Source organism: Alternaria novae-zelandiae (assembly GCF_023758075.1).
Source record: "Alternaria novae-zelandiae strain BMP 2774 chromosome Unknown scaffold_3, whole genome shotgun sequence".
Taxonomy (NCBI): domain Eukaryota; kingdom Fungi; phylum Ascomycota; class Dothideomycetes; order Pleosporales; family Pleosporaceae; genus Alternaria; species Alternaria novae-zelandiae.
In genome coordinates this window covers 757,287-777,841 of record NW_026056963.1, presented here as the reverse complement: position 1 = coordinate 777,841, position 20,555 = coordinate 757,287, and the positions used below count along the sequence as shown (strand labels likewise).

Genomic DNA, 20,555 nt, shown 5'->3' with positions numbered 1-20,555 from the left:
CATCGTGAGTAGGTCTCTCGTTGGCGCACTGACTAGTGGGTCCCAAGCTAGCGGACCGGGTATCTGCAACCCAGATATTTTGGCTCTTCCCCGGATGCGGCTCATTAGATTAGTATCCATAGGACATGATGTGTTGCCCGTAACCATCACTAATTTTTGCGCCAGCGCTGCTTCTTGAATCACCCATACCCGTGAGGCCCATCTCTTGGCAAATAGCTTTTGTAGCGCAACTTGTCGTCTCTCGGTATCTAGCCATAGATTGCGATTACCGAATCCTAGGTCTTCTTCTCCTAGGTAGACCAAAACTTGCGAAGCGCCTGAGTATATCCTTGCCATGATTGAGACCTGCTGGTTTCGCTCTTGCATGTTGCTTTGATCAATAGCGAGTGCATCGACCCATAGCATTCTTTCTTGCGAGGTAGATCTTAGCCTGCGCAACGCAGACGCGCAGCTCAGAGTTACTGGCAGAATCGAGGTGTGTTCCTCTCCAAAGTAAGCGCAATGAATCCGTTGTGACAAGCTAGCGTCTCCATCTTCGGACGCCCACGTGTAGGAAAGGGCCTCGTATTCGATGTCATCATCCAGGTTCGTGTGGAGGAGATCGCATCGGATAGGATCGTGAAATTCGCCGGGGTAGAGACACAAGAGGCGAATATCCTCACCCTCGGAGGGGTCCAGCGGCCGGTATCGGAAGCTGTGGAAAATTTGGGGTTGGTTGAAATGCGTGGGTTTATCGAGTGGCATCGCGACGCGCTCTTCGGAAAGCGCGTGCGAGTTCTTGGTATGACTGAAGAGAAATTCAGTCCATGCGTACGCGTATGTCGATCCTGCAGATCGGGTTGGCAATATGCCGAGTTGTGGTAATGGAGCGCATCGCGACAGGTTTTGCCGAGGCCAGGCAGATAAACCTCGGTGCACGAGATATATGTATATCGTGGGATCTAAAAATACACAGGGTTTGCGAGGAGAGAACAGTGGATAACTTGCGGCATGACGCCGAGTGTGCGTGCAGTGCTTTAGGAGGTCGCTGTGGACGCGTGGCTGTGGCTGCTCGGCTGTGGCTGGGCTGTTGATGACGCAAGCCTCATGCCTTCGACGCAGTCGGACTAATGTGCAAGCACAATACTAACAAACGCCAATAAAGTCATCTACTTCTTGGTCCTGCTGTCAGAAAAGCCATTTAAATAAGAGTGCTAATGGCTCGGCTTTGCCAAAACCTCCCATAGTGAGCTGCTGTCTCGCAGTCTGAACCAAAAAAGCAACTGCACAACGTTTCAAGTAGCGCGATAATGTTGGCACATATGTATGCATTGTGCAAATATATACAGAATAGGTATATGTAAAGGTGTAGAGAGAAAAAGGTATAGACATGAAGGCGTCCAAAGGGACGAGCAAGCAGCCGACACTGAGCCTGACATGTGCCCACACTTCCGAGAAGTGCTTATACAACAGGCCATCCACTGGACCAGTTGATCTTGTTGATACCGAACTTCTTCTGGCCATCGCCGTAACCAATGCGGGTGTCGACGTAGTGGTAATATAGTACAGGGCCCTCCTTAGGATCGTAGTAGACACCCTGACCACCGGGTCCGTAGACAAAGCCGTGGGACTCCAACACAGTGGTACCGCCACCCTTGGTGCAGTCGACACCGTTCTTGTCCTTGAAGCCACCAGTGGCGCTGGTAGACCTGCAGACTTGGATCTTGTACTCCTGGCCCGCGGCAGGCCTGTTGGCATCGAAGCCGCAGCACTTGCCAACGGAGAAGAATAGGTAGTGGTAGTTGCCGTTCAGAGCAATGAACGGAGCTTCCTGGGCGTGCTCTCCCTCGGGCTTGAAGGCGATGTTGGTCACAGTGGAAGAGCTGGTCTTGACGGGTGGGTTGGCCATGTTCTGGACGAAGAGGTCGTTCCAGAAGGAGCCGAAGGCCATGACGAACTTGGATCCATCCCAGTATAGCGCACCATCAATGGCGTTGTAGTTCTTTCCCGCGCTCGACTGAATGCCAGTGGCACCAAGGTCGGTCCAGGTGTTCATGTCCTTGCTAGTAGCAACACCAATGGCGGAGTTCTGGACTCCGAAAGACGATACAGTGTAGTACAGGTAGTATGTGTCGCCGACCAGGGTCACGTCAGGAGCCTGAGTTCGTTAGCTCGTCTTCTAGTAAGCGTATACTTGACAGAACGTACCCAGAGATCGTCTTTGCCAGCCAAGTTGATCTTGGAACCAGCGGGGATCGCGGCACCCTTGTAGGACCACGGACCGGTGATCGAAGGCGCGGTGTGAATAGCAATCTTACCACCCGTAGAGAAACGGTAGTAAGTGCCATCGGCGCGACGGATAAGGGCCGGGTCGTGAGCGTTGTTGCAAATACCGGAACAGGCCATGGGGTCAGCATAGCCGTAGACGGCGGTAGCAGCCGAGAGCAACGACGCGACGATAGAGTAACGCATCCTGGCGATTGGTAGCGAATGGAAGAGGAAACAAGAAGCAATAGATGAATGAAACAAACAGACAGTGCCTGGTCATCATCCTATATATTACCGGTGGTACTTTTAGACCTCTTGAAGATTCCCAATGCGGACCATCCCGAAACCTTTGGCATGGACTAGACGTGGAGAGGTGAGATTGCCAGTCCGGCGCTGACCTGCATTCTGAATGGTGGAAACGACATTCTCGGTATGTGCATGAAGAAGCCGGTACGGAGAATTGGTCAAAAAGTGTCTAGGCCTGCATGTCCAGGCAATCTAATGTGAGGGGTGCAGATGGTGTTTCACGTTTTGCAGGTCTGCCGCGATGCCTGAGTGGTGGATCGTACGAGAAAGCGCTCCACGTGTAGAGGCTCAAGGGAGAGGCCTGCACTTTGTCGGATAGCGACCGGGTCGAAATTAGTTAGGGTTTGACACGCGCCACATCCATACCTGATCCGCCCACATGTGTGGCTATCCGCACGTTATGGCGCGGGCAGAGTGAAACATGCCAGGTCCAAGGGCTGGGTTCGTGGCGCGCTATAATATCGAGCAGTTCCAGAACTGATCTCTTCGCTCCAACAGCCTCAAAAGGTCCAACAAAACGTCGGAGGCTGAATGGAACGACCTGTGAATGTTGTGCAAGGTGCAAGTGGTAAGCGCATCATGTTTGTGGTGGTCAAATGTTCCGAGGCTTCTCTCCTAGCGTCACATCAGCTGCCGCTAGCTCGTTATGGCCATCTGTCTCCTGCTTCTTCAGGCTACCACCCTCCGCAAAGATCTTCGTCGCGCATGCATCCATCGCAAAGCCAAAGGCGTCCATCGAACTCTATCGCAATGGCGAGTGTACAGCATCCGTTTGTTGATTCTCTGTGGTCATGCGGGCCGACATGGATCTACCGAATCTGGAAGATCTCACCGCTCACCGCCGAAACAGAACTAGTGGGAGTCTATGGATGTCAGACGGGGATACTAAGGGCATAGCTCTTACTTACCTCCATCAACCCTTGGCTTTGTTGCTATCCGATTACTATTACGAGTTCAACACCGTAGACCGAGAGTGTCATCTCAACACTATACTTGGAGCGCGGAAAGGGCTCGGCAGATGAGGCTTGCAAGCACGGGCGAGGGAACAGCAACGGCAACCAACGTAGTATTCTTTTCTCATCATTGCGGTATGACAGATTTGATGCGGAAAATATTGCTACGAACGAATGACTGATTACATATATCCAATCTAACTCTTGCAAACGAGTAAAATGGTGCTGACGTTGACTCGAGAAATCTTACCACAACTCTGACCGCTTCGTTCCAGGTCGACCCCAGATCGCGCCATGAATACACCCTAAGGAATGAAGACGTCGAAGGCAGACACTGGCGCGCCGCTTTGACTTACACCGCCTCCAGGTATGTACACCTTCCCTTCCACGCCGACAGCATACGTGCCATGCCTAGGAAGCTTCATCTTTCCAGCCTTCGACCATCGATCCCGCACGGTATCATAGACCTCGACCTGATTAAAGACTCCGGTCTCCGATAGCGTATTGCCCTCACCGCCGAAGACGTAGATGTGCTTCCCGATAACACCAGCCGCGACACCACCCCTAGCCGTAGGCATGCGCGTCGAGCTAGTCTTCCAACCGGCTTCCAGATCACAAAGATCGAGGATGAAGACCGTGTCGCGAAGATTTTCTTGTCCGCTGTCCCGTCCACCGAGGACGTACATCTTTGAGCCCACAACTGCAGCACCAGCGTGATCTCGGGCTTCTGGGATATACTTCGCAGCCTCTGGAACGGCGAGCCATGTTCTGGTCTTGGTATCGAAGACGGACACAACGGAGACACTGTTCTGGCGGCCATGTTCCACAAGTTCAAGCTCCGACATACCGGCAGCGAGATAGATCTTGGACTGGTAGGTACCGACGGCGGCACTTCCTCTTTCTTCGCCGGTAGGTATTCCTGGAATAGTTTCCCATGCGTCTGTAAGAGGGTCGTACATCCATGAGTCTGGTACTGCGCCCCATACCCTTGTTGTCTCGTTGTCCGTCTCTGCCAGGCCACCTAAGACGTATATCTTCCCGTCCACAACGGCTGCATTGGCGTGGTTGAGGCCTCGTGGCATGCTCGCTCTCGTGGTCCAGGTGTTGTTCGTGATTGAGTAGAATTGCATCAGAGAGGTAGTGTCTATGGGTGGGAAGGATGTATTGGATGGGATAATACCGCCAAGAATTGCGATAGTAGATGGTGGGAGGAATACTGTGGAGTGTTCCTGACGAGAGAAAAGAGGGATAGGGGCGAGTGATTCCCATACGGGCGAGAAACCCTTGGAAGGCATGGATGATGCAAAAGTAACAAGCCAGGCTATTGCTAATAACATAGGACTGAAGATGGATAGATACATGGTCGTTGTGTAGGGTTTTGGATGGTTGTTGTGGTAAGTGGGTAATGCAGTATGTTGCAGCTAAGAGGTGAGATGCTTGAGTGTTTATATATTCTTGACATCGCTATAGTTGAGGGAAGACTTACATGGCTATGTTAACGGTGAAGGAGATGTTGAATGTTGTCCTGATAAAGCCGACTGGAAGCCCGCATCTCCGAGTGACGAAATCGGACATGGGCGAAATTTGAAGATGAGCCGGCTGCGCATTACGCCCAGCCGTACCAAGCCTTGGAGAAGAGCGCTTGCAGCGGAACTTGCGAACACTCATTCATCCACCGATATACTTACGCCTCAGCGCTTTGTCGGAATATCTCCTCCGAATGCTCCTTCCAGATCGTAAAATGTGTCTTGCCCTCGAGCGTCCGCAGTCTTCCGCCGCCCAATCTCTCATCGATCCACTGCGCAACCTTCAACGGCGCCTGCGCATCTTGATCACCATGTACTAGCAAGACCCGTTCGCTGTCTACGTCCTTCAGATCAAAGCCCCATTCTCTCGTAAGCGCAGCACCATCCTGCATGCATCCGCCTGCGCCTTGCTTGAAGGCCTCAAGTAATGATGCGACAACGTCGTCAAGATCGGTCTCTCCGCTGTTGTCGCGAAATTGCTCTTTCTCTTCTGGAGTCTTGGCTTGGTCTTCGAGGACACGCTTGAGGCGGGAAGGGTCCCTAGTGAGGTAGGGACGAATGAGGATGTGAGGTAGGAAGACACGGAGGGCCCCTTGCCGTAGCAGCCATGGAGTTATACCCATGAGCCGCCATGATAGATAGGGCACAGTGTCTAGAAGTGCCTCGATGGGTCCAATACCGCACACCACAGTCGCCGCCCGAAGTCGTTTTTGGGGAATGAAGCGTGCGCAGGCCAACGCGTATGGTCCGCCTCCGCTAGCACCGAGCACGCTGAAGCGCTCAATGTTGAGATGGTCTGCGAGGCTCACAACATCTGCAGGCCAGTCAACGAGACTTCGGTCCGCGAGCGTCGAATCTCCACAGCCTGGACGATCCATGGCGATGAGACGCGCGCCGATGTCCCTGCAGAGCTTGTCCCAGCTTCTTCCGACCAAACGACAGCCTGGCAGGCCATGAAAAAGGAAGATGACAGGGTGCGACGAGTTCGTAGATCCATAGGTTGCGAAGCCAAGAGAGCGCCCGTCAGAAAGGCTGTGCACTTGGCATTCGTTGGGTCGGAGCTGGAGTTTGGCCGGATCTGGGGGCGATGAAGGGGCGCGATCTCCGAAGAGTGTAAACATTCTGTCAATGTAAGGTTTGTTGTTCTTGAGGTAACTTAGCGCGAAGTGATGAGATGATGAAAGCAGAAGGTGCGAAGCTCGTGGCCCATATAGCTTTCAACGACGCAAAATTCCCGGAACCTTGCTGACATGGCGATACGCAGACTTCACATTACACACGGTGAATGGAGCGCCGTTGTATGATACACCGATGAAGATGGCTGGCTGTCTCGCAGTCTCACATCGCGCGTGGTCTCCTGAGTAAGCATCAACAACTGCTGCCTACTGCACGTGAGACAAAGAAGCCGTCCGCGGCAGTCGCGCCAGTAATTAAACAGTCAGGCAGTGCTCCCTGAGATATCTCCTTGACATTGCGAGATCGATAACGGTGGTGGTAGTGATCCATGGATGGGTTGACGATGACGCGCGGAGCCGCTAGCTCAGGGTCGGAGGATCGGCACTTCAGCCTATCTTTAGCATGTGCATCACCACGGGGCTCCTTCTTTCATCCCACCTGGTCGCATTCCGCTGTGTCTATTGCATATCGTCTGTCTTTTTTGTTTCCTGTATTTTCAACACATTCTTGTCCCATTCAATTGCTCTTTTGCATCCTCGGATGCTGGCCCTGTGTTCCGCGGCGCAGCAGTCGCGTTTCTTCCATTTTAGTTTGAGATACCCTCAATAGACATTATGAGCCCCATTATCCGACGCATTGCTGTGCTATTTGTATTCGCTACCTTTGTCATCCTTGCCTTTCGCCAACTCAGCGCCCGAAACGGACTCCCCCTGCCGACGTTCACCTCGTCGACCCGAATCGATCACGCCGTACAATGGAAGAGCATACCGGTGCGAAACCCGGTATCATCGCTAGCTCCTCTCCCCACTGGCGCCCCGGTTGCCATCCCGAGAATCCAACATGAATTTGGCATTGAGACGGAACACACCAAGGCGGAGAGATTGCATAGACAAGCTGCTGTAAAGAAGGCATTCTTACACAGCTGGGGAGGATATAAGACCCACGCGTGGCTACAGGATGAAGTCACTCCGGTAACAGGAGGCTTCAAGAACGGCTTCGGGCAGCGGGGAGCAACTCTAGTTGACACCCTGGATACTTTGATCATTCTAGGGTTAGAAGAAGAATTTGAGGAGGCCGTACATGCCATCAAGAAGATTGACTTCACTACTGCAGGTGTCGCGCGTCTGAACGTCTTCGAGACTACGATCCGCTACCTGGGGGGTCTTCTAAGCGCATACGATCTAAGCAAGGCGAAGCACCATGCACTACTACACAAGGCGACCGAGTTGGGGGATATGCTCTACGCCGCCTTTGACACCCCGAACAGGATGCCCATCACCCGATGGGACTGGGAGAAGTATGATTGCTCCATGCTACCGACCCACACAGACTAACAGAAATCAGTGCTGCTCTAAATGGCCACCAAGAGGCTGATACGCAAGCTCTTAGCGCCGAGATAGGATCGCTATCACTCGAATTCACCCGCCTGTCGCAGCTTACTGGCGATGCGAAGTACTACGACGCGATAGCGAGGATCACCGACGTGCTCGAAAAGCATCAGAACCGGACGAAGATACCAGGGCTATTCCCAATACTGGTCAGTCCAGGAAGGGAGGAATACAACGTTGACGGATCATTCACAATGGGTGGAATGACCGATTCGCTGTACGAATACTTGCCGAAGCAGCACTTGCTCCTCGGGGGTCTGACAGACCAATACCGGAAGCTATACGAGCGCGCCATCGAGCCAGCGAAAGAGCATTTGTTCTTCCGGCCCAGGATACCCCAGGGTGACAACATCCTCGTCTCTGGCGATGCGCGAATCAGCACCTCAGGCACTGTCAAGCTCGAGCCCAACGGCCAGCACCTCGCTTGCTTTACGGGTGGCATGGTTGCTTTGGGCGCAAAGATCTTCAATCGGACGGATGAGCTAGACGTCGCTCGCAAGTTAGTGGACGGGTGCACCTGGGCTTATGATACTATGCCTACGGGTATCATGCCGGAAACCTTCCGGATGATGCCGTGCTTTGGAGAAGAAGATTGCGCGTGGGATGTGGAGAAATGGCATGCCTCTGTCAGGTACTCTTACTCCAACAACATCCACGCGGAGCATTATGACGTTCAAGACGTCATCAAGGAGGTAGGGCTGCAGCCGGGCTTCTCTAAGATTGGAGACCCGCGATTCTTGTTACGGTAAGTATGCGCATCACTTCTGACATGCGTAGCTAACATCAGTCACAGCCCAGAAGCCATCGAATCAGTATTCGTCCTCTATCGTATCACCGGCGACACCACCCTCCAAGACACTGCCTGGCGCATGTTCGAGGCCATCAACAACGCCACTCATGCAGAGTTCGCTCATTCTGCCATCGCCGACGTCACAATACCACAAGGGCAAGAGACACTCAAGTTGGATGAATGTGAAAGCTTTTGGATGGCGGAAACTCTGAAGTATTTCTATTTGATCTTCAGCGAGCCAAGCCTTGTCAGCTTGGACGAATATGTATTGTGAGTATGGCCCTTGTGATGTTGAAGATGACGCTAACAATTCTGTAGCAATACTGAAGCACATCCCCTGCGCCGGCCGCATTAGAAAGATGGCATCACCCATCTCGAGCGTATATACAAATCAACTAGGAAACAAAATTTACACCATTCGTATACTACGATAACGTGTTCCACGAAAATATATTGCCGAAGCCGGAGTGGTAGGGGGAGGTCACGCCCTCGTTCCCATCAACCCGACATCTGCACATGGGACAGATCATATTCGTCTCCAAGCTATCGATTAGGCACTGTCGTCCGAAGACATGCCCACATGGAGTTCTAACAGGGTCGTTGTCCGGCCTGTTCTCACAGAAGGGCAGAGTATAGCTCGCATGTAAGCGCTCCGTGATTTCTCGCTCTTCCTCGTCGAGGAAGGTGGCAATCGTTGGACCCTCCTCGTCCGTGGTGCTGCCAAAAGGAAGCCAGCAAAGCGGACATTTCATGTCGTCAGGTTCGATACTGGCAATGTCGACTTCGTCCAGTGTCTGGACGAGAGCGATAGCGACTTCCACGCGTGATTTTCGAGTTTGATGGCGAATAGGTCCAAACATTGCTTCAGAGTTTGCCATTTCCCAGTCCAAAGCGTCTTGGATCTGTTCTTGTTCGTATTGCTCCTCGGTCTGTTGGTCGGCGAATAAGTCGGATAAGGCAAGTTGAACTGGTTGATGTAGATAGTGATGTAGATGTTGATGTTGATGGTGATGGTGATGGTGGTGATGGTGGTGAACTTGCGCAAAAGAACTCGTTAAAGTCGGTAAAGGGTGGGAAGACGTCGTCGCAGGGACAACGAGAGCTTGATGCGAATTCAGATTACCTAGAGTCGGGAGATTCGCGCCCGTGGCGTTCGCGAAGCCGTAGACGAAGAATGGTGCATTTCCGAACAACGCTGCAAGGGGTTCGTTTATCACGCCGCCTAGGCCGGGTAAGACGTGCCCTTGTCCATCTGGATGAGCTCCGTTTGACGTGGACTCTGGTGAGCCGTATGGGACGAGTGTCATGCTCTGGTCGAGCTCGCTCTCTAGCGATTCTAGGGATGGCTCTTCTTCTCCGTTGGATGTCGTTGGCGCTGGGCTAGCATCTGTCGTAGTCGGAGGCATGTCTCCGGTGAGGTCGTCTTGTGTGCTCGAGACAACGGCACCAGGCTCATTAGCGGAAGGAGATGGCTGTGGTGAGGTTGATGACATTCTGATATTCTGGTTGGGAGTGAGATGTGGTGACCGCTTTACCGAGGTGTTTCTGAAGGTATATATAGAGCCCGCAGAGGAAGGCGGAATTGAAGAAGTGAAGAAGGTGATTTTGGAGCACTGTGTGGCTCAAGGGCGAAGCCCTTACGGTGATCTTCACCGGTGAATGCGCTTTTGGCCTGTGGCCTACTCGACCTTGAACAGTGTCAAAGTAATTGCTTTCCTGAACAATTATCCCTACCACAATTGCGCGCGGCAATCAGTTCACAACCAAGTTAAACCGAACCATGGGAAACACATTCACTACGCAACAAGAGTCGGTAGTTCCCACTATTACTCCCTCTAGCAAGCCCGGCCCTCTCTCTGCTGTGGAAGCTCCCATCTTGTCTTTTACTGTTGACGAATTCGTATTCGCCTACCTCCAAGGCGTGCGTACCAATTGTTTGTTCCACAATACCGGGCGTCCATTTTTAGAGGATGCTGTCTACCATCCACCCTGGGTTGGTACTACAGCCGAAGACATGTTCGATGAGATGATCGGGGTCGGCATCAGTCCCCTGGGCTGGTGTCAAGCCAACCTTCCAGAATTGATGTTAAAAGACAGCTTCATCACCCGCGTCGCCCCCATCGAAGACGAAGAGCCCAACCTCAATTACAAAGGCATGAGCTTCTCGCATTGGTCATTCCTAGAGACGTTGAATGAAGCGGACATAGAGCTCCGTTCAGTTATCCCTAGCGCGCATCCTACCGTCGGCAGACCAATTCCTGATCGATTCGCGTTGCCGCAAGCCTGGTGTGTAGGCATGCACAAACTAGCGGCCATGCTGGATGAGATGCACAATGCGGGTATAACACCCTATCAATACGTAGCGCACACGTCCATGCTACTTGACTACTCGTCTACCTCTCCATTTATGGTTTGTATGGAGATGGATACTTCTCTTAGGCTACCCGAGTTACAAATCGCCTTCCGAAATCGCTGGATCGTTCAATATATGATGGACTGCCTCGGTCTCATCTGGAATCATGTGGATGACCCGGCGAAACATCCATTATGCCATGTCTTTGTACGTATACCAGTATTATCCGAGCCGATATGGTTTGCGCACGTACGACCGATGCTTGCGCAGTCCAAACGCGACTTCGTTTGCTCGCTTCCGGAGATTGACGTCGATTCAATTGCAAAAGAGGATATGCGATGCCCTCACTGTTGGTGCAACTTTGATGAGGAGGATGAGGATGGGAAAAGAGACAGTCCGGTACACGCTCCGTGTCCATTTGGCCATGTGTACGGTAAGTCTTGCTTACTGGAGCTCATGCTTCACATGGAACAGGAAATGCTGTGCCCGCTCTGTCGCAAGGAGTGGCGTATATGAGCTGTTCAGCTTGGGTGGCTGTAGGACATTATTCGAGTACAAGTTAGCAAGCGAAATGGTCTTTTCACTGCTATATCTTTCGATAGTGAGAAGAAATCCTGCATTCGACTACATGCTTGAAGGATGCCGAGACTTTCCTAATAGGTCTTAGCGTGGGCCATGCACCTCCCGAGGTCCACCCCCTGGGACCAGTGACTGACTTCCTATAGGAGTAATTATTTTGTCCGTCCCTCTCTTTACCTGCCTCTGCAGATTTGTATTGATTGCTGATGGAGGCCTTGAAGGATTGCGGGGTTTCGTACGCCCGGCGGCAACATAAAGCCCAAATGTACAATGACGTCGTAAGCCAGGACCAATAACCAACGCTTCTCCTTAATGCTTGCAGATGCTGTTGGCTTACTACTCTTAGTTCGCAGCGTGTGTAAGATTTTAGCAGAGCTGTTGTACCGATCTGATAGCCTGTTGTCTGTAACCCGAATGGACGCCTGGAACAGGAGCGAGTCGTTCGTCATCTTCCGGTCAAGGACTGCGAATCTCACGCTTCATATGGCGGCCTGAGAGGCTATAAAGCTCTGGATCCATATCTTTCCTATGGAAGTTACTTCTGATTAGTATAGACCCAGGAACAGCTTCATAGAGTCATGACTAAGTTAATTGCCGTTATTGGTGTGACCGGAAATCAGGTATGCGCCAATATATCGACAAATACTTCAAATAAACATGCCACTAACTAAGCATAGGGCGGGTCAGTTGCTCGCACGTTCCTGAACGAGCCCGAGTGGAAAGTTCGTGGCATCACTCGCGATACTTCCAAAGCGTCCGCCACGGAGTTGTCATCTAAAGGCGTTGAAGTCGTAGCAGGCAACCTCGATGACTTAGAGTCGCTAAAGAATGGGTTCAAGGGTGCAAATGTCATCTTCGGCAACACTGACTTCTGGGGTCACCTGAATGATCCTGCGACACATAAGCTTGCAGCCGAACAGAAACGTACAGCAAACGAAGTGGCATATGACCGAGAAGTTGCTCAAGCCAAGGCTATCATCGATGCAGCAGCGGCTTATGCCGGCACTCTGGACCGTCTCGTATTGTCCACGCTTTCTGAAGCCAGGAAATGGAGCAACGGTACCATCAAGTGGAACTTGCACTTCGATGCAAAGGCTGAAACCGAGAATTACCTGAAAGAGACATACCCGGAGCTTTCCGCCAAGACGAGCTTGCTGCACTTGGGCTCCTATGCAAGTAACTGGAGACCAGAGAAGCAGGAAGACGGCTCCTTTGTTCTTAGTCTACCCATGAGTGGAGACAGGAAGATCCCCATGGTCGATCCGGTTGCAGACACTGGTCAGTTTCATTGGTCTTCGACATAGCCACCTGCTGATAACCCCAGGGCGTTTCACGAAGGCACTCGTTGAGTTGCCACCAGGAACACTTCTGAGCGGCGCTGGATCGTTCATATCGCTTGGTGAATGGTGCGACATCTTCGGGAAGGTGAACAACGTGAAATGCGTCTTCAAGCAGATACCTCGAGAGGCCATTGAAGAAGCGATGGGACCCGTATACGGTCCCGAAATTGCCGACATGTACGAGTATTTCGACAAGTTTGGCTTCGAAGGGGGCATTCCTGATGTTGTGTTTCCGTGGGACCTGGGCATCGACGTGAAGTACACGTCCATGGAAGAGTACCTGAAGGGCGAGAACTGCAGCATCGTTTTGTGAGTTCGCGCATCCACCAGCGATAATTACAGCACCTAACGGAGCGCTTGGTCGTGGAGAAACAATGGGCCTGTGTCGCAACGTGAGGCCGGGCGATAACGCTTGGGATTGTTATCTCGTGGGGCCCATGGCCCGTGCAACTAGCGCAGAATGCCAAATCTCCAGTCGTTACCTGCACCCTTCCCACACCCATTGACACTTTCACCCACGCTAAGATCTAGCAGCCAGGGTATCTGGCTTTTACAGCGGCTGCTCATTCGTCCGGGATGTATGCCATCTTAGATCCTTCCACGTCATGTCCTCGATACCAATTCTTGATGTTTGCGTGGAGACCTCAGAGCTCTACGAGTGGCGGCGTAATACATCACGAACTCTAAGAATAGAGTCAATTCTACATTATCATGACAGTAGGGTCCTAGGCTTCGATCGCTCTTGTCAAAGCCAATCCATGGACTGAACAAAAGTCACGCGCATTGCATGACTACCCACCGAACTGATCCGACGTCAACCCCAAGATAGTGCATCGAATCGAATTGCATCCTGGCATCAGGCCATCAAAGCACTAAGACAGCCGTACCCGAGAGAAAGGCAAGCCATGGGACTTCTTCACCACAAGCGGTATCAGCGCGTCCGGGGTATCGATAGCGACTGCATTACCGACAGCGGGGAAATTCTAGAGCCGCCCCGAGATGCGCCGTACTCCACGCTTGAACTGGCAACAAGGCGGGCGATAAACCACTGGAGGAGAGCCATGTCTACCCTTACTCCCTACGCCAAGATGCTTGGGGTTCCAATACTATACAAGGTTAGGGTCGTTGGGTTACACAGCGGGCGATCTACGGTGATAGGCCCCACCACAATCATAGTAGTGATATGCGTACAGCCATCCCAACCTAGGAGTCACAGCCCATACTTCTGATGAGAGACATCATCGTGCTGTTCGCTTGCGTCCGATCGTTGCGCGGTCATTACTTGTTTAGGGTAGTCTTACAGGTCGCTTCGCACATCTATGCAGCAGTCATCCCGCCCCGCATCGTAACGATAAGACAACCAGACCTCATTTCCGGTTATAGAATGTCTTGGGTTAAGCCTCGCTCTTGTCAACTATCACAATATTTCCGAAGCTAAGCTATCGCTGCCGTCGTTGACTCAGCGTTCATCGTCATCCATCTCCACCGACACTGCTTGCATTAAGAAGAAGGAAGAGCGCCAGATCAATCGCTGGTCATTGCGTATGTTTATCCTGTCAATCATCTCACGGTCATTGAATATGGCTACCAACCTTTCATTGCTGTTGGGAGCAGCTTTTCTGCTCACTTCAGTCTTCCTGCTGATCAAGCGGGGAAGGCGCAACATAATCCTACAACGACTTCGTAGCGGCGGACGAAGGGTATCAGGCGCAAAGACTCCTCCAAGGTCTTTGTCTCCAGAGAAGAGGGGAGCGTCCATTTCCCCGATTGATCACGCCAGCACTTTCCCGCCATCGCGACGATGCGCCTTGGTTGGAGACGCAAAGACAGAAAAGGTCGAAGAACTGTCGCCAGACTGGCAGAAGAATGTCTTACCTATGGAAGCATCATATCTCGATGCCGATGGCTCCACATACCTCCCATGTGGCTTTTCTGTAAAGGACATCAGAGCCCTCGGTGATTTCCCAGACTACGCTACACTCAGCGGCGTACCTCTACCGGACCCGTACCCAGAATTCGACATCAAAAAGGCACTGCCCCGGCCATATAGACCGTTTCGATGGTCTTACCATCAAACAATGTGTGAGTAGTATTGATAGCTGCACCCAGTCCCATACTGATCATAGACAGCAATCACCAAGATGCAACCTGACTGGTGGATCGAGCTCGAGAACACATACGAAGAGCGAATCAAGCAACGACAATCTCTATTCGCAAAGCACGGCGAAGCAGTTCTTCAATCTTTACCAGGCTCGGAGCTTGCCTGCAAAGAACTCATGGAGATGGTACTGCAATTCGTGTGCGCCAGGTACCCGCATTGCTTCCACTTATCGGCGAACAACAAGACATTTCACAATGGCATATTAAAGACAGACACCGATCTCACCACCACGCCACCCTTGCACGTTCTCCTGAACAACATCCCCGAAGACTTCGCCATCATGCTACGAAACGAGAAGACAGGACTATACGTGTTTCGAGCAGGCATCATATGCAGTGCGCTAGGTTGGAACGTAGGCTCGAAGATCGGTCTCGAACTCGCCCACATACACAAACCCATTCCAGACTACAAGGAGAAGATGCAGTTCTCCATGGACAGGTACGTTTCCTCAACACTCCCCACTATCTCACGCTAACCCCAATACCACAGATACTTCGCCAAAAAGCCGACAGACAAACCCATCCAACGCGGCTCCTGGGGCCTAGAGATTGACACACCCCTCTATATGCCCCCCGGCGACCCCCACGAGGCCGTCCGCAAGCAGCAACTTCCCACCTCTGAACTCCCCGTCTCCCGCATCCACCTCCGCGTAGACTGGCAGACGTTGCGCAGGCTCCCGCTGTCAGGCGCCGTCGTGTTCAACTTCAAAGCTCTGTTTACCCCGATCGAGGAGTTTAGAGAGGAGAAATGTGTTCCGGGGTTACTGCTCAAGGTGCTGAACGAGGGGAAGAAGGAGTTGATGGTGTATAAGGGGACGTGGCATGTTGAGCATGTTGTCAAGCCGAAGTTGGCGGAGTGGCATAGGGAGCAGGTTGAGAAGGGGTTGGTGGGTGAGGATTGGGAACCCCAAACTCTAGATGAGAGTCCTTGGTTTGAGGGTTGGGAGGGGAAGTGGAGGGAGAGGCAGGGTTTTTGAGGTGATGCCGAGTTAAGGTCGGATGAATAAGGCAATCGCATGTTGCGCATGTTACTCTGATATTACTTGTACATAGCAAATACATTTCATGTCGCGCTTTCAGGTCCGCAGCCCAAGTCTCTTATGCAACTTACCTCGATAAACCCACGCAGCACCCGCAGCAACCGCACTCAACGTTCCAAGAACCAACGTCGTGTTACTCACCAGCGTCTCCTCGCGCACCCGACCAATCTTCGTCTCCTGCTTGCCCGTCCCAAAAACGACTTTACTCGCACTAACACCGCCAGCAGCAGTCGCACTCGCATCCTTCTCTTCCTCATCAGTAGTAGCAGTGGTTTCAAAATCCTCCCAATCAATCTTAGCAAGCTGCTCCTGGTACTCGACGACCGTCCCGGACCAGTTGTTGGTAATTCGCCCCTCTTTGTTCTTATACCACGACATGCAGTTCGGGTCGGCGAAACTGCTGTTCCTCAAAATCTGCTGAATACCTTCGTTCCACTCATGTGTCCTGTCTTCTTTGGGCATGATGCCCATTCTCTGACCGCGGTTTCGCGCATCGAGAACGGCGGAAACGAGGGTGTTGAGGTAGCGAGACTGTGCTTCGATCATCAGGATGATGGAGTTGTGACCTAGGTTTGTGTTGGGGCCATAGAAAAGACCAAAGTTGGGGAGAGAGGGAATGGTAGTGCCATAGAGGGCTGTAGCACCGGAAGACCAAATGTCTGCCAAGGGGCGCGAATTGGCTCCGATTACTTTGATGGGGTGGAGGAATTCGACTGTGCGGAAGCCGGTTGCGAGGACGATGGTGTCGTGCTCGTGGTGGGTACCGTCTTCGAGTTCGATGCCGGTTTCTGTGATGCGACGGATTTTGTTTGTTTCAAGCGTTGTCTTGGGATTGGCTACGGCGGGGTAGTAGTCGTCGGATATGATGACCCGTTTGCAGCCTGGGCTGTAGTTTGGTGTGAGTTTCTCCCACAGTGAAGGCTGGTCGGGGATTTGTGTCTTCATCATTTCCATGCAACTGCTTCGAATCACTTCTGCGAACTCGCTCTTGCTATCCGTGACGGCGTCGTGGAAGGACTCCCGGAAATCCATCATAGAACTGCGTATGCGCCAGCGAACTGGGGGTAGATAGCGCAGTACGGCACGTTTGAGGGCGCTAACCGGGCCATCGAGACGCGGGATGACCCAGTTCGGGGATCGTTGGTAAATGTGCAGGGACGAGGTTTGCGGTAGGATTTCTGGGATGATTTGAGCAGCCGTGGCACCTGTGTTTTTGTCAGTGTTCGTTCCTCCAAACAAATGCCATTGCGCGCACCGTTCCCGATGATGCCCACACTCCTGCCCTCAAGCCTGTGGCTCCAGTCCCAGCGCGCTGAATGCATGATCTTGCCCTTGAAGCTCTCCAAACCCTCGATATCCGGGTATTGTGGCTGGTTGAGCTGACCAACAGCTGAGACCAGGAAGTCGCACTCAATGCTGTAAGCGGGGTTGAACTCTGCATCTTTGCCGCCAGTCACGTTCACGTCGACCTTCCAGCGGTTCTTCGAGTCGTCCCACGTTGCGGCTTCGACGGATGTGTTGAAACGAATGTATTTGTACAGGTTGTACTTGCGGGCTACGTTGCGGAGATAATCCTGCAGCAAACGTTAGTGTTTGTAATTTGAGGTAGATACGAGAGAAAGACGTACAAGTATCTCCTCTTGTCCCGGATACTCTCTCGTCCAATCTGGATTTTGTTCGAAGGAATAACTGTATAGCATAGACCAGACATCGCAGCAGCAGCCGGGGTACTTGTTGTCATGCCATGTGCCGCCGACACTAGAGCTCTTCTCCACGATGATGAAGTTGTGACATTGGTTTCGCTTGATGAGGTCAATCGCCATACACATTCCTCGGTGATGTTAGCATGATGGAAATTAGATGGTCATTGCTGTACCTACCAGAGATGCCCGCTCCGATAATAACAACTGCGGCATCAGTATGGTCCTTGTTTCCGACCGGAACCTGTGGCCATGGCTGCGATCCTCCCATCTTGCTGGAGGTGACTTCTTTCAAGAGTCTGTGCTAGAAGTGAGTGTTTAATGGCAGAAACGGATTGGATGTAGAAACACTTGAGAAGGGCGAACGGACGAGTGGACCCCAAGAACCCGCCGCAGGGGCTTCTTGCCGACGATCATATGGCATGGTGTAGTACCATCATTGCCATCCAGCGAATGATCGCGTCGATAGCTACCGGGTCCGAAGTAGTTCGCGTCCCCTCCCCCTCAGTGACTACATACCCGAGCGTCCTGTCCCGAGGTAGTACAACATCGGCCTGATCCATGTGCGTGCAGTCGTCACCTTGCCCGGGGTGAGTGTGAATTCATGAGACCATTACGGCCGTATAACTTGATGCTTCTGTAAGCCTCGTTCAGCCCATGAGGGAGCATTACGGGCGTAACGCAGGGCGGGGATGAGTGGCGGTTGACAACCTTGGAAGGATGGTACGACTGAGTGTGGGGAAAGGGCTAGCCGGCAGCTCTAACGCTTTTGGGACAGCAGCCACGCCACTGTCGAGTCGACCAGATCGACTCATTTGATTTAACGTTCAAAGCTAAGTAATGGGGATGCAAGCCTGGCGAGTCGCGTTGGCTATTACTTTTGGATTGTTTACTTTGACTAATTTACCACATTGCTATCACACGGACCGCCACCATGTCTGAAAGATGTAGTGTGGTGTGGACGAAAAAAAGAGAACTTCGATTTGGTATAAGAACTAGTTGGTGTATGAATCGCTCATTCTATCCGTTTCTTCCCTCTGCAGGTTCCTGCGACCGCGGTTTGCTTTTGCCGCGCCAGACGCTCGATGATCGCGTCTGGCCTGCATGTCTCTCTCTGACACCCCTTCTACAAGACTCTCCCGTGAGGAAAGCTCTCTGCCGTGTGCTTCATCGTTCGACTCGAATTGGTGGGTCTGCACCACGCCCCATCGTACGTTCCTTTCTCGTTGCTTCCCTTTGTCCCCTCTTGAGTGTGGGCCAATAGAGCTTTCTGGTGACCTAGAAACTGGGCGCATTCGAGCCCATGCCTCGCTCATTTCTGTCTTGGAGACATGTAGTCTTGGGTCTCTAGGCTTAGTCTCGATTAGGCAAGCCTGATCAGCTTGGGGAATGCGCCGTCTCTGTGTATGTCGTCGGCAGGAGGGCTTGTCGAGCGCCGTCGCTTGCCCATCTTTCGAAAGGTCATATCCTGCGCCAGAAGTGTCTTCGCTTTTGGTACCGTTCTGAGGTTGTGCTTCGCGCTCCTGTCTTGATTTGGCGGAAGGTGCTCGACTGTGTTCGGTGCTTGCAGCCAAGTATCGAGTTTGCTTGACTTTCTCGCTGTATTGAAGATGCCGCGGATCGTCGTGTAGAATATGCTTGAGTGCAAGGTACAGGAGGACAGAGTACTGAACGACGGTGGCTCCCGTACTCGTTGGGTTTCTTGGAGTTTTCGAGTTTGATGCTCCCGATGTGTGCAAATTAGAGCTTTTCATTTCCGATGGCGTGTAAACCCCATGGATATCAATTCATCAGTGCGATGCATTATTGATTCATTGCAGTCGTGTGAGTATGCGCTGTTGACGCCATAGCTTTTGGTGACTCTGACTTCGTCAGTTGACGTGGAAGCTATAACCATCGCCAAAAGCCAACAGTCCAAGCTCGAAAGCTTGCTACAGTGAGATCACTGTTGAGATGAGTGTCACAAGTTGAGGCGTTGCCGGGACCTCCGTGAACCTTTTACAAGATTCCAAGGTTGTAATGTGTGCGATTGATGTCAACGGGAGGGGCCGCTCACTAAGGCATAGGGGCTGCGCGAGATGAATTTGGTCAGCGACTACGTATGCCGGTCAATTATGCTCTGGAGGCGTCGCAGTGCCGGACTTCCAAAGTTTCGCGGCGGCCCTTTGTTTCGAGCAATCTCGATCGCTTGGATACCAGCAAGGCAAGCATGCATTCAGCAGTAATAACTTTCAACATCACTGGGATCGCCGCGCAATTTCGTCGAATTGAAAGTTTTACACCAAGACTCTGAGGCAATGTTGACGCGAATCGTGATTGTGTGCGTGATGAAAAGCGTACAGCAGTAGTCGCATGCTTAGACGTCTCGCACCAGGCATCAAATGAGCCTTGCTGAAGAAATTCGTGTCCGCGCAGTGCTAACCCACTGGTAGTGAGGCCGTTGCATGGTGCCGGCCTAGGGTATTGAAGGCTCATGTACCCACCCGATGCAGTGGTTAAGTGTTGACTTATTTTGATCTCGCACCATGGTCGCACGATGCCGTCCCTAGCGACAATAACAGGTGGACCTGCGATCTGCGATCTGCGCGCCTAGCGAGTGACAAGGCCGCGAGGGTTTGTGAGAGTTGAGCGAATCTTGTGGTAGCTTGGGCGGCGAGTATTGGTAGTTTTAGCCGACGCACTTCATGGAGGGGACCCGCACACAAACCAGACGGCTGAGCAACTTGGAGCTTGGTTGAGCGTGGATGATAACGGAGCACTGAAACGCAAAACGAAATGCTTGGATGACGCATGCCATGACGATGAGGGGGCTCACGCAGAAGGAATGGAGGGATGAAGCGACCGTTTAGAGGCCTGTCCTGAAGCCAGTGCGCTACGGCAACACAACAATAGCCCGTCGGGTTATTCCCAGGATATTCTCACGGAAGTTTCCAGCCAGGGTCGGCAGACAGAAGTTTCTTCTCGCCGGCGGAAGCTTCTCTCTCCCCTGCTATTAAA

General features: G+C 52.3%; 7 protein-coding genes across 7 annotated transcripts; 3 read left to right on the top strand and 4 right to left on the bottom strand.

Annotated features, from left to right (window-relative positions):
* Positions 1-1,441: 1,441 nt before the first annotated feature.
* Positions 1,442-2,451, bottom strand: J4E88_002237 (uncharacterized protein; the record flags this gene model as incomplete). Its single annotated transcript, XM_049395902.1, has 2 exons — positions 1,442-2,137; positions 2,188-2,451. The coding sequence occupies 2 exons, from the start codon at positions 2,449-2,451 to the stop codon at positions 1,442-1,444; spliced, it is 960 nt and encodes a 319-aa protein (XP_049258306.1).
* A 1,360-nt stretch (positions 2,452-3,811) lies between these two features.
* On the bottom strand, positions 3,812-4,636 carry J4E88_002236 (uncharacterized protein; the record flags this gene model as incomplete). Its single annotated transcript, XM_049395901.1, has 1 exon — positions 3,812-4,636. One exon carries the CDS (start codon positions 4,634-4,636, stop codon positions 3,812-3,814), a length of 825 nt encoding a protein of 274 aa, XP_049258305.1.
* A 554-nt stretch (positions 4,637-5,190) lies between these two features.
* On the bottom strand, positions 5,191-5,910 carry J4E88_002235 (uncharacterized protein; the record flags this gene model as incomplete). Its single annotated transcript, XM_049395900.1, has 1 exon — positions 5,191-5,910. The coding sequence occupies one exon, from the start codon at positions 5,908-5,910 to the stop codon at positions 5,191-5,193; it is 720 nt and encodes a 239-aa protein (XP_049258304.1).
* Positions 5,911-6,822: 912 nt separating this feature from the next.
* Positions 6,823-8,741, top strand: J4E88_002234 (uncharacterized protein; the record flags this gene model as incomplete). The annotated part of the gene is made up of 4 exons (XM_049395899.1): positions 6,823-7,505; positions 7,553-8,341; positions 8,390-8,656; positions 8,705-8,741. 4 exons carry the CDS (start codon positions 6,823-6,825, stop codon positions 8,739-8,741), a joined length of 1,776 nt encoding a protein of 591 aa, XP_049258303.1.
* A 3,105-nt stretch (positions 8,742-11,846) lies between these two features.
* Positions 11,847-12,971, top strand: J4E88_002233 (uncharacterized protein; the record flags this gene model as incomplete). Its single annotated transcript, XM_049395898.1, has 3 exons — positions 11,847-11,852; positions 11,996-12,596; positions 12,643-12,971. 3 exons carry the CDS (start codon positions 11,847-11,849, stop codon positions 12,969-12,971), a joined length of 936 nt encoding a protein of 311 aa, XP_049258302.1.
* A 1,267-nt stretch (positions 12,972-14,238) lies between these two features.
* On the top strand, positions 14,239-15,795 carry J4E88_002232 (uncharacterized protein; the record flags this gene model as incomplete). Its single annotated transcript, XM_049395897.1, has 3 exons — positions 14,239-14,740; positions 14,789-15,257; positions 15,309-15,795. 3 exons carry the CDS (start codon positions 14,239-14,241, stop codon positions 15,793-15,795), a joined length of 1,458 nt encoding a protein of 485 aa, XP_049258301.1.
* Positions 15,796-15,894: 99 nt separating this feature from the next.
* J4E88_002231 (uncharacterized protein) lies at positions 15,895-17,829 on the bottom strand (the record flags this gene model as incomplete). Its single annotated transcript, XM_049395896.1, has 4 exons — positions 15,895-17,063; positions 17,114-17,432; positions 17,487-17,689; positions 17,739-17,829. The coding sequence occupies 4 exons, from the start codon at positions 17,827-17,829 to the stop codon at positions 15,895-15,897; spliced, it is 1,782 nt and encodes a 593-aa protein (XP_049258300.1).
* Between the last annotated feature and the right edge of the window lie 2,726 nt (positions 17,830-20,555).